The 13,156-nt window shown below is 41.3% G+C and overlaps 1 protein-coding gene across 3 annotated transcripts in view; it reads left to right on the top strand.

Annotated features, from left to right (window-relative positions):
* The first annotated feature begins 790 nt into the window (after nucleotides 1–790).
* Pex7 (peroxisomal biogenesis factor 7) overlaps nucleotides 791–13,156 on the top strand; it is a 62,474-nt gene continuing 50,108 nt past the window's right edge. The window contains exons 1-3 of one of the 3 annotated variants that reach the window (XM_031380535.1): nucleotides 791–1,034; nucleotides 2,791–2,848; nucleotides 3,977–4,127. In XM_031380535.1, the coding sequence (XP_031236395.1) occupies nucleotides 920–1,034; nucleotides 2,791–2,848; nucleotides 3,977–4,127 (324 nt within the window). In that variant the 5' untranslated portion in view covers nucleotides 791–919. The other 2 variants (XM_031380533.1, XM_031380534.1) reach the window with 2 other exon arrangements.

The following is a 13,156-nucleotide window of genomic DNA, read 5'->3' as shown; positions in this document are numbered from 1 at the left end:
CCTTTCTAAATCGTTCCCTGACACCCCACCCTTAAAAACACCTGTGTATATTTATCATAACACCTATAGCATTTTGATTACACTCAACAGTTTTCATGTCTTGTAATCTCTTGAACTCAACTATGTACCCCAGTGGGTCTTTTGAGTGCAAACATCTAGTACCATGCTTGGTATATGACTTGGTCTGTGCAGGTTGACTGGTTTAATGATTAACAACAGTCTCTTTCACTCTTAAGTGTTTGGTTTGGCAAAGTGCACATTCATCTACCACACTGCATATGCTTGGCAAACGTTTGAATGGACAAATTAATGAGCCCAAGTTTTCCTTAATTACTGGAATCTATCTGCACAGTGCAACTAACTACATAATACCTATAGGCAGCTAATTGCACATGATAATAATCCTATCCTTTAACTTTATTGTTGTCTGGATTCAAATTACCTTGGGCAACCCAGCACTCCATTCATTGCCCTTGGACTCATTAGTTTGAGTTTGTTGTGGCTTTTATTTCATAATCCAAAGGAAAATGTCAGAATCGCAAAGTTTTGAATGTTCAAGCAATTAATAAAAACACAAGGTGCTCCGCCATGAAGGTTGCAATTAAACGTGAACAACTGTCAGAAGTGACCCCTAACTAGTATCGTCTCCCTTTGTCTAGAATAATCTCTGGAAGACCAGTTGATTTTTGCCAGAACAAGTCAGTGGGTTTTTTGCCCAAAAGAAAAATGGTCTTCGCGGCGTCAGCTCTATTTTCTATGTGGCCCAATCAAAATCTAGGAGTCTGGACGTCGGCGTCGTCACTTCCGCCCGGACTTCCCAGACTCTTAAGTTCTCTCAAGTGAGGCGCGCCTGTGCCCTTCTACTTCGAGACTGTTTCCGCGCCTCGGCGGGAAGGCCGAGTGGCGGCGGGCAGGCGGGATGAGCGCAGCGCGGACGCTGCGGGTGCCGGGCCGCCACGGCTATGCCGCCGAGTTCTCTCCGTACCTGCCGGGCCGCCTGGCCTGTGCCGCGGCGCAGCACTACGGCATCGCGGGTGAGCGCGGGCCGCGCCTCCGGGGCGGACGTAGGACGCGCTGCTGAGCGCGCGGTGCCGCCTGCCACCGCCAGGGGGAGAGAGAGAGAGAGCTGGGCCGTCCCTCCTCGGCCCGGCTTTCTGAGTAGTTGGCATTGGAGCCCAGGGCAAGTCTACCGTTTGTCGTTTGCCTTCTTGAGAAGGATGCACTTCTCAGCACTTGCAAGGTGGAGTCAACAGAGTCACGAGTTCAAAGCCATCCTCAACTGAAACGTAGGGAGACGCTGGCCCTTTCTTGAAAAAGGAAAAAAAAAAAGATACTAGAAAATTCTGTGCTCACTTTTTGTTGTCTCATGGAAAAATGGATAAATATGCAGAGATGTGTAGGTGCTCAAACCATTTATTTTAACTTATACCCCATTTGTTGTTTACACACAGGAACAACGTGTGGCAAACCATTGCATAATGTCAGCGATCTGTAGTATTTGTTTACTGCAGAAAAAAATATGATTTCTGAAAAATAGTGGTAAATAACTTATTTACTTATAGTTTTGTCCATTAGTGCTTAGCGCTTGCACGGTTGGGTTTACAGTTCTTGGCCATCAGTTAGGTGGAAGACTTTAGTCTGTCATAAAGGTTTCTCCTAAGAAATTGGTATATTTAGGAATTGTTTTCTAGAGATTTTTCTGTGAACCATGGTATGCCTGGTGCCTGCTAAGGTCAGAAGAGGAGGTTCAAAGAGGGTGTTGGATCCATTACTGATGGTTGTCAGCTGCCAAGTGGGTACTGGGATTAGAAGCTGAGTCCTCTGCACTTGTAAGGGATCAGCCATCTCTATGGCCCTAGAGTTGATCTCTTTTGTTTTTTTGTTTTTGTTTTTGTTTTTGTTTTTTGTTTTTTTTGTTTTTCGAGACAGGGTTTCTCTGTGTAGCCCTGGCTGTCCTAGAACTCACTCTGTAGACCAGGCTGGCCTCGAACTCAGAAATCCACCTGTCTCTGCCTCCCAAGTGCTGGGATTAAAGGTATGCGCCACCACTGCCTGGCCTTTTTGTTTTGTTCTGTTTTGTGTTTTCATTAGTTATGTTTAAGTGGGAGATCTTTAACACTGTACCCACCTCACTGATCACAAAATCTCAAAGTGTAATTCTGTTATGGCTCTAGTAACAGTTGAGTGTGCATGTGAGCTTAGAATTAGTCATCTTACCTTGTAAAGTTCAAGTGCAGATTCACTTTGATCAAATGTTAACAGAGTGTGGAATGGGAGAGAGAAAGAGACATTAGTCTTTTAGCAAAAATAATTGATTGCTGTCAGATAACTGAAATTAACATTGTTTCAACACCTGACCAAAGAGTATATGGTATTTCCACATGTACTCATCTTAAAGTGCTGTACTTGATGTGTTCTGCATATGTCTGCAAGGGAGGATCACTGTGTTGGGAGTCTGTAAGCATGAGCCTTCCTTATCTTCTGTCATGAGAGATGTTAGCTCCGTCTTGAATGGTTTGTGTGCCTAGCCCCTGGCCTGGTTTGAGTTGATGCTCTGATTCGTATCCCCAGACTGGTGTTGGGATTCTAGTCTGGCCAGATGGTAAGTTGGATATTTAATGACTGAAGCACACTATGTAACTTTTAATTGTTTTGTATATATGGTTACAGTTATTTTACGGGAAATTTGTGGTAATTAAAGCTGGTCCACAATGTTTAACATTTCATCCTAGCTGTCTCCCAGAAGGTTCAACAACATGACTTAGGGTTTTTGTTTTGTATTTCTTCTAGGTTGTGGAACTCTATTAGTATTGGATCAAAATGAATCTGGACTTCAGATTTTTAGAAGGTAAAGTGACTGACGTTTCTGTTGCTGTAATATGACATCATGATTAAGGCAACTTATAAAAGAAAGTATTTAGGACTATAGTCTTAGAGGGTCAAAGTCTATAATGGCGAAGCAAAGTCATGGCTACAGGAACAGCTGAGAGCTCACATCTTGAGCCACAAATGGGAAGCAGAGAGATGCAATGGGAATGGGGCAAGTCTTTTGACGTTCCAGAACCTGCCCCCAGTGACACACTTCTTCCAGCAACACCACATCTCCTAATCCTTCTCAAATACTCACCTAGGGACTGAGCATTCAAGCCTAAGAGCCTATGGAGGCCGTTCTCCTCAAATCATTTTAATGGCTACAATTATTAGGTGTTCATATATTCCCAATCTCTGTCAAAGTCTTAATGCACTTACATTTTGAATATTTGGAACTAATAGGTTTTTAATTTATGATGTAAAAATAAACTTTTACATTGGCATCAAATAGAAATTATTTTTGCTAACTAGGATTATGCCATGTTCTTAAGCTTGTTAGTGTCCACTATATATATTTTAAACTTAAAACAGTGAGCTAATTTGTGTACTTTGTGACATTGCCCCTCTTTTGTGTCTTAATAATTTAGCTTTACTTAAGCAAGAGCTAATGCTCATCTTGTGGATTTCTCAGTGTTTCTCTATGTACCTGTCTCCAAGGTTGATTGATGGATACTTGCTACTTCTCTCAGGATTAGTCAAAGGAAAGATATTCTGTTAGAAAACCACTACCTGCTCATAGCTCAGATGAAAGATTTATGTGATAAGTATCATACTGCTCAGATGAAAGATTTATGGGAGTATTTGAAAGGCTTGCTAGTGCGTGCTGTGAGCCACAGGAGCACTACAGCAAGAGCGGGTGGCTGTCAGCATTAGTGGTTGGAAACCTCCTTTCAGTTTCACTTTCCAGTTATTTCCCTTCCCTTCTGGGCTGTGCTTCCAGGCGTCTGTGAAGTATCTGCTGTATTTACCTCTTGTAGTTTTGAAGATCATCTGAGGTAATGTGTGTTACAATATGTGGAAAACAAGGAAAAAACCCACTAGCTATAAAATTAAGATGTTAATCATCTTCTGATCTGCAGTGCATGTATTTTCTTTTCTGGTGTAGCTTTGACTGGAATGACGGCTTGTTTGATGTTACCTGGAGTGAAAACAATGAACATGTCCTTGTGACCTGTAGTGGTGATGGCTCACTGCAGCTCTGGGATACTGCCAAAGCCACAGGGCCTCTCCAAGTCTATAAAGAACACACTCAGGAGGTATGACGGCAATCTCCTGAGATGATTGCTTTTCTTTCTTCATCTTGGTTTGAAATCTCTTTGGGATGAACACAGGGAAATGCTTTCAGGGGACAAGGTTAAGCTTTAGTGTTTCTTGTTCACGGTAGATGTCACTTATATTCTGTTATTCAGACATAAAGTACTTCTTAGGCTAAGACAAGACAAGAAAAGGTCAGGCTTCTCATTAGGCAACAGCAGTGCCTCTAGCAGGCACTGTGGCATCATTTCCTCCAGAGGCCACAGCCTTCGTCATGCCCTATGAACAGTCTATAGGCAGCGCCTTAGGAGAGGGTGGGCGGGCTGTTCACAGACTATCTCACGATTGTCTTTAGGCTTCAGTAAGACTCAGGGCATTCCAACAACAGCATCAGGTACCAACTAGGAGGCTGAGTTCACTAAAAGAAAATAAAGATTTATTGTTTTTAAATTTGTGTGTGTGACTGTGTGTGTGCGCATGTGCACAAGAGTGACTGCAGACACCCAGGCAAGCTGGAGGTACGGGGTTTCCCCAGAGAACTAGAGTTACAGGCATTTGGGAGCTATCTGGTATGGGTGTTGGGAACTGCTGGGTGTTCTGCAAGAGCAGTACATCCTCCTAACTGCTGAGCCATCGCTCCAGCCCCCTAAAGCAAATTTAAACGTAAATCTAAATATGACTTTTGTGTCATCTGGACTCTGTGAGTGTGTGTGTGTGTGTAATATGAGGCACAGGAACTAGTTTATACTTTGGAAGTACCAAATGCATGCATATGTTTTAAAGGATGCGATGAAGACACTTCTTGGTTTTATACCTTAACAGTAGAGCCTTCAGATGAAGACTTGCAAATGTCCTTTCAAGCTTTTCCCTATCCTTCATGCCTGTCTCATCTCAGGCCTTTAACAGATGTTTATTACATGGAAGATCATTACTGTTTTGTGAAAAAAAAAAAGCCTCAGTTATGTGAACATCCTAGATAACATTGTATCTTTATAACTAGTTTAAAAAACTTAATAGTTCTATAATTAGTTCTAAAAATAAAATTACTTTATTGTGTTGGGATGGCTCCATGAATAATATGGTTGTAAATTACTGTGTTTTTGGACAAATCACTGGGTACTGGCAACTTTGGTAAAGAGGAACTTGGGACGTTTAATGAAGGAACCCCTTCAGAGCAGTAAGATCAGAATTCAGATGGTGTGGCATCCCATTGTTCCTGCTGACTGTTGTTATTCCTGTGATGTCGGGGCTCTTGCAGCCCAGGCTGGCCTGGGGATCACTATGATTGAAAGTGGCCCTGAGCTGGGGGCTTTCCTGCTTCTAGCTCTCCTGTAGTGCTAGCATTACAGGTGTGAACTCCCATGCCTTATTTATAGTCTGTTATACCATAGCTTATTTTTACTTTTTCATATACAGTTTGTGTTATAAATACCTTAATTTTTTTTACCTTCTTTCTTTAAAACTACCCTTTCCTCTCAAATTTTGTCTTAAAATTGTTTTGCCTTTTGTTGGTTGTTTGTGTAAATGATAGCTGCTGATGAGCAGATGCTAAGGTGAGATCCAGTGACAGCAAGTGGTGTGCTGCTTGAATGTTTTCCTTTAAGTTGCCTTTCATTGCTACTTTGTTTCTAAAAGGAACCGTCAGGAGCCAGCGGATTCACAGCTATATACACTTATTTGTAATAATCACGAGGTATGGGATTCACAGCTGTATGCATTTGTTTATTTAAAACAGTCATGAGCCATCAGATTCACAGCTATATATATTTGTAATAGTCAAGAACCATCGGATTCATACATATATGTTTTTAACATGTGGTAAGGTAGATATGTAATTAATGCATAGATCATTTTCATATACTTAGTGGTCTCTTTATATTCTCTAGGAAATTCTGATTGGGATATCCCTGGTAGCTGATCTTTATGAATTTTTCTATTTCTGAAATTAGTTTATTTGACTTTTAGATTGTACTAATCATGGTCAGAAAAATGACTTCTCTTGTGCTCAAGTTTGCTTTCTTTAGCAACAAATTCTTCTTTCACACATCATTCTCTGAAGCTTTGAAGATGTGCTGTGTTGAAGACAAACTTTGTCATGTGTGTACTATTCTAGATTCGTTTCTTCTGAAACATAATTTTTTAATATTGGTTTATTTGGGTTGTATTTGTGAGAGGGCATGTGTATGTTACACATGTGCACCTGTGTGTTCGAATGTTTATGGGGTAGCATGTATGTTGTGTGAGTGTGTGTTTAGAGGGGGATGCAGGTTGTCCTTTTCTATCAGGCTCCTCATTTCTTTGAGATGAATTGCCCCACTGAACAGAGCTAGCCTAGCATCCAGGAAGCCCCTGTGATCCTCCTGTCTCTGTTCTGGACAGTGCCAGTGTTATTGATGTACAGTCACACCTGGCCTTCTCATGAGGATACTGGGGATTAGAACTCATATTTTCATACTTCTGCCAAACGCAGCCTTACTGAGCCATCTCTCTAGATTCCTCAAAGGTAACTTTTGATAAACATTTGTATCAGGGTGCTTTGCTGGCTAAAAGTGGCTTTAACAGATTGATTGTTTGATTGCTGCTGCTGCTGTTTTACTGAAAAGCTTGGTTATGTGAACTAACTGCCTTTCAGATGCTTGTCTCAGTGGTGGACCTTCTGTGTTGATCCTGACTTCTGTCTTAGTGCAGGCCGCTGTTCAGAAGCAGGGTTTCTGTCATTAGTCCTAGAATGTGTGGTAATCCAAGAGAGCTCATTGGCCGCCTACAAAGCATTATAGGCTGAGTAGCTTGTAGATAACAGAAATCTGTCCAAGTTTTAGAAGCTGAAGTCCAAGGTCAGAGTGCTACAGGATCAGGTTTGGCCCTCTTCTGGCTGTAGACTTGTGGTCCTGTTGTATCCTGACAGGATGGAATGAGGATGAAGAATCCCTAGGGTGTGTTGGATTGTCTTGTTCTATAGCCCTGTAGAGCAGGCTAGCCTGAAACTCATGAGGAAACGGGCTGGCAATCTCCCTGGCCCTGTTTCCCAAGTGTTAGGATTGTAGTCACGAGACACTGTGCCTGGAGGGATTTCTTTTATGGGGACACCAACCCCATTCATGAGAACTCTACCTTTCTTAGCTAGTGCCTTCTCAAGGACCTACTCCATCACATCAGATTGGTGGATGTGCCTTCAGCACAGGAGAAGAAGCACAGATTGGAGAAGTGAGGGGCAGGGAGATGCAAGTCCATTGTACGTTCCGAGTACTAAGGAAACAAAATAATTTCAGGGCAGGAACCAATGCCTATTTGTTGAATATGTTTGTAACTGAGTGAGCATAGACAGTTCGGGTTTTTGTTTTGTCATCAGTGTATTCAGCTACATTACAAAGTAAAAGGACAAGCAGTGGGCCATCTTCTCCTGTACAGCTCATATAAGGATGCCCAGCATGGCTTTAGGTAGCCTTAGGCTTGAGTTCATAACTTGTATGCAAAGTAACTTTGAATAAATTACTTGTTTTTTCCTAAGCCCCATAGTATAATAGTGTAGTTTAGGTCAGGATCCTTCTGGGTGCTTTAGCTCCAGCTAGCATTGAATAAATGCAAGCTAGTACTATGTACTTTCCGGGTGAGATTAGGAAAATAAAACACTAAATCTCTCCAGGGACTTGATCCCTTATTTTCTATTTGAGCTTTAAAAATTAGCTTACGGGGCAGTGGGTTTCCATATGGGATTTTCATAACATATTTCAGTGTATCCCCAGTGTCCCCTTTGGCCTCCATTATTCTTCCCTTGCATTTTCTTCTTCCTTTTTTTTTTTTCTACTAATATTTCTTTAACGATAGGTCACTTGGTCGTGGTATACAGCCTGATAGTATAGATTGAGATCATTTTACTCTCCAGCCCTTGTTTCTGGGTAGCAGAAACCTAAATCTTGTCCTGAGAAGCCCCTTCTAGTTCCTCTTCCAAGTGAACCAAACCTGCTTGGTTTGTCCTGTGCCTTAGGTGGCCCCACAATGGCTCCCTGTGCTAAAGCTCTTCATAAGGACTTGCCTCACGCAGGGAAAGTTGGCCGTCAGAATCCACCCTGCTCTACCCATCCCAGGGATCTGCAGCCCCATGTCATTTCAGACCACACTCAACTGTGTGCTTGTTGGGAATGTCACTCAAGTAGATTTCCTCTCTGTGCCTCTTACAGACCTCACAAGACGGAGCTGAAGGCAAAGTGCATGTGAAGAGCCAGCAGAGGCTCTCTCTTCTCCAATTTTCTCTCAAAACAACCACTTCTAGAAGTCCAGCCCTATAAAATCAGAGCCTCCTACTGATAGCTGCTTAGGGCAGGTCATTATGTGGCTCTCAGACATGTTTGTCCTGAGGCTTTTGACATTCTAAATTCCAGAAGTATACAGCTGTCTCTCAAGATTGGAAAACAGGAATTGTCACTCTGTTCATTTCAGAGAAAGTGGGCTTTGTTGTTGAGATGGCGTCTAACAAACAATGGACTCCTGGCTTCCGCCTGTTGTAGCTACTAGGTTTCTTTGGGTTCATATGCAGTGGGGAAAAGTGTAGACTTATGTCTTTGACATACTCAATTGAGCCCTGAATACCAAATAATCCTGAGCTCTACATTCACCTGAAGGTAATGTATCCTTCCTCAGCATCCTCAACTTCAGTTTGAAGGGACCCAGCTCCTACTCCTACCAGACAAGGTATTTACTAAACAAACTGCTCAGTATCCAGGTAGTCTGAACACAGGAGTCTCAGCTCCAGCACCCATCACCTTTCAGAGCAAGAGGCTTGGTCCAAGCCCTGAAGCAGTGTCCCAAGGTGAACAAGGCATGCTTCAGATACAGCACCAAAGATTATAGGTTCCTAGTCATTCCTTGCCAGGGTTCTTCATTATATCTGAAGACTGCATTCCAGCTTGACAGTTATAAGTGAAAATTGTGTATTGAGACACATTTCTGAATTTTCAATTGTTTAAAATACTACTTTAATATAAAATGTTTGGTTCTCTTGAAGGAACTGGGAAGACATTGAAAAAAATCACATTTAATTTTATTTTTGTTTTTTTTTTTCAGTTTGCGAGAATTTTATTGAGTATTTTTGCATCAATATTCATAAGAGAAATTGGTCTGAAGTTCTCTTTCATTGTTGGGTCTTTGTGTGGTTTTGATATCAGTGTAACTGTAGCTTCAGAGAACGAATTAGGTAGTGTTCCTTTTGTTTCTATTTTGTGGAATAGTTGAAGAGTATCGGTATTAGGTCTTCTTTGAAGGTCTATAGAATTCTGAACTAAATCCATCTGGTCCTGGGCTTTTATAGTTGGGAGACTCTTAATGACTGGGTCCATTTCCTTAGGGGTTATCACTGTTTAGATGGTTTATCTGATCCTGATTTATCTTTGGTACTTGGTATCTGTCTAGAAAATTGTCCATTTCATCCAGATTTTCCAATTTTGTTGAATATAGGCTTTTGTAGTAGGATCTCATGATTTTTTTGAATTTCCTCAGTTTCTATTGTTATGTCTCCCTTTTCATTTCTGATTTTGTTAATTTGGATATTGTCTCTGTGCCCTCTAGTTAGCCTGGTTAAGGGTTTATCTATCTTGTTGATTTTCTCAAAGAACCAGCTCCTGGTTTGGTTGATTCTTTTTTTTTTTTTTTTAATTTTTTAAAATTTTTAAAAAACTTTTTTATTATTATATGTAAGTACACTGTAGCTGTCTTAAGACACACCAGAAAAGGGCGTCAGATCTCATTATGGATGGTTGTGAGCCACCATGTGGTTGCTGGGATTTGAACTCAGGACCTTTGGAAGAGCAGTCAATGCTCTTAAGTGCTGAGTCATTTCTCTAGCCATTGTTGGTTCTTTGTGTAGTTCTTTTTGTTTCTACTTGCTTGATTTCAGCCCTGAGTTTAACTATTTCCTGCCCTCTACTCTCTTGGGTGTATTTGCTTCTTTTTGTTCTAGAGCTTTCAGGTGTGCTGTCAAGCTGCTAGTGTATGCTCTCTCCAGTTTCTTTTTGAAGGCACTCTGAGCTGAGTTTTCCTCTTAGCACTGCTTTCATTGTGTCCCATAAGTTTTGGTATGTTGTGCCTTCATTTTCATTAAATTCTTAAAAAGTCTTTGATTTCTTTATTTCTTCCTTGACCAAGTTATCATTGAGTAGGGCATTGTTCAGCTTTCATGTGAATGTGGGCTTTCTGTTGTTTTCGTTGCTATTGAAGACCAGCCCTAGTCCATGGTGATCTGATAGGGTGCATGGGATTATTTCAATCTTCTTGTATCTGTTGAGGCATGATTTGTGACCAATTATATGGTCAGTTTTGGAGAAGGTACCATGAGGTGCTGAGAAGGATTATTCTTTTGTTTTAGGATGAAATGTTCTACAGATATCTGTTAAATCCATTTGGTACATAACTTCTGTTAGTCTCACTGTGTCTCTGTTTAGTTTCTGTTTCCATGATCTGTCCATTGCTGAGAGTGGGGTGTTGAAGTCTCCCATTATTATTGTGTGGGGTGTGATGTGTGCTTTGAGCTTTAGTAAAGTTTCTTATATGAATGTGGGTGCCCTTGTATAGATGTGGGAGCATAGATGTTCAGAATTGAGAGTTCATCTTGCTAGATTTTTCCTTTGATGAGTATGAAGTGTCCTTATCCTTTTTGAAAACTTTTAGTTGAAAGTCTATTTTATTCAATATTAGAATGGCTACTCCTGCTCGTTTCTTGGGACCATTTGCTTGGAAAGTTGTTTTCCAGTCCTTTACTCTGAGGTAGTGTCTGTCTTTGTCACTGAGGTGAGTTTTGGACCCAAAATGCTGGGTCCTGTTTACATATCCAGTCTGTTAGTCTATGTCTTTTCATTGGGGAATTGAGTCCATTGATGTTAAGAAATATTAAGGAATAGTGATTGTTGCTTCCTGTTATTTTTGATGTAATTTTTGTTTTGGGTTTGTTGAAAGATTACTTTCTTGCTTTTTCTAGGGTGTAGTTTCCTACCTTGTATTGGCATTTTCCATCTGTTATTCTTTGTGGGGCTGAATTTGTGGAAAGGTATTGTGTAAATTTGGTTTTGTTATGGAATATCTTGGTTTCTCCATCTATATTAATTGAGAGTTGCTGGGTATAGTAGCCTGGGATGGCATTTTTGTCCTCTTAGGGTCTGTATGACATCTGCACAGGATCTTAGTCTCTGGTGAGAATTTTGGTGTAATTCTGATATGCCTTTATATGGTCTGCCTTTATATGTTACTTGACCTTTTTCCCTTACTCCTTTTAATATTCTTTCTTTGTTTTGTGTATTTGGTGTTTTGACTATTATGTGACAGGAGGAATTTCTTTTCTGGTCCAATCTATTTGGAGTTCTGTCAGCTTCTTGTATGTATGTTCATGGGCATCTCTTTCTTTAGGTTAGGGAAGTTTTCTTTTCTTTTCTTTCTTTTTTTTTTTTTTAAAGATTTATTTATTATATGTAAGTACACTGTAGCTGTCTTCAGACACTCCAGAAGAGGGCATCAGATCTCATTACAAGTGGTTGTGAACCACCATGTGGTTGCTGGGAATCGAACTCAGGACCTTTGGAAGAGCAGTCAGTGCTCTTAACCGCTAAGCCATCTCTCCAGCCCCTGGAAGTTTTCTTTTATAATTTTGTTGAAGATATTTACTGGCCCTTTAAGTTGGGAATCTTTGCTCTCTTCTATACCTATTATCCTTAGGTTTGGTCTTCTCATTGTGTCCTGGATTTCCTGGATGTTTTGGTTTAGGAGGTTTTTGCATTTTGCATTTTCTTTGACTGTTATGACATGTTATGTCAGTGTTTTCTATGGTATCTTCTGCCCCTGAGATTCTTTTTTTTGGGGGGGGGGGTTCGAGACAGGGTTTCTCTGTGTAGCCTTGGCTGTCCTGGAACTCACTCTGTAGACCAGGCTGCCCTCAAACTCAGAAATCCGCCTGCCTCTGCCTCCCAAGTGCTGGGATTAAAGCTGTGCACCACCACCGCCCAGGTGCCCCTGAGATTCTTTCTTCTATCTCTTGTATTCTGTTGGTGATGCTTGCATCTATGACTCCTGATCTCTTTCCTAGGTTCTCTATCTATCTACAGGGTTGTCTCCCTTTGTGATTTCTTTATTATTTCTATTTCCATTTTTCGATCCTGGATGGTTTTGTTCATTTCCTTTGCCTGTTTGGTTATGTTTTCCTGTAGTTTTTTAAGGAATTTTTGTGTTTCCTCTTTAAGGTCTAATACCTGTTTACCTGTGTTCTCCTGTATTTCTTTGAGGGAGTTATTTATGTCCTTCTTAAATTCCTCTATCATCATCATGGGATGTGATTTTAGATCAGAGTCTTGCTTTTGTGGTGTGTTGGGGTATCCAGGACTTGCTGTGGTGGGAGAACTGGGTTCTGATGATGCCATGTAGCATTGGTTTCTGTTGCTTATGTTCTTCCCCTTGCCTCTCGCCATCTGGTTATCTCTGGTGTTAACTGGTCTTTCTGTCTCTAACTGTGGCTTATCCCTCCTGCAAGCCTGTGTGCCAGTACTCCTGGGAGACCAGCTCTCTTCAGGAGGAATTTGGGTATGGAGCACTGTGGCACAGGGTCAGCTCCAGGTGCAGATGGAAATTGGAAGCCCTTGCATTTTAATCTAGAATGTTCCTTCTGGGGGAAGTATATCCAGCAGTCAACTTCCAGGTGGAGCAGAAAGGAGAAATTCAAGATTTAGATCAGTTTTAGGCTCTGCAATTGAAGGTCTTGGTGGAATCAAAGAAAAAAGAAACCAACTTAACATCCAGGGGTGGTGGAAGTAGTGGGAGTGGTGGGTACGGTGACTCGGTGGGTCCAGGTGCTTTCTGCCAAACTTAACATCAAAGCAGGAGTCAGATTCTTTTCTGTGTTGTCTAATCGGTGTATGCAGAGGCCATTGCATCTTTTAAGCCCCGTGAAGTGCCATTGCCTTAGACAGGAAGAATAAGACAGACTGCAAAGTTCAGCAAGGACACCACCACCACCACCACCTCCACCACCACCACCACCACCTCCACCACCACCTCC

This window comes from Mastomys coucha, unplaced genomic scaffold, assembly GCF_008632895.1.
Source record: "Mastomys coucha isolate ucsf_1 unplaced genomic scaffold, UCSF_Mcou_1 pScaffold2, whole genome shotgun sequence".
NCBI classification, from domain to species: domain Eukaryota; kingdom Metazoa; phylum Chordata; class Mammalia; order Rodentia; family Muridae; genus Mastomys; species Mastomys coucha.
This window is presented reverse-complemented; position numbering and strand designations above follow the sequence as displayed.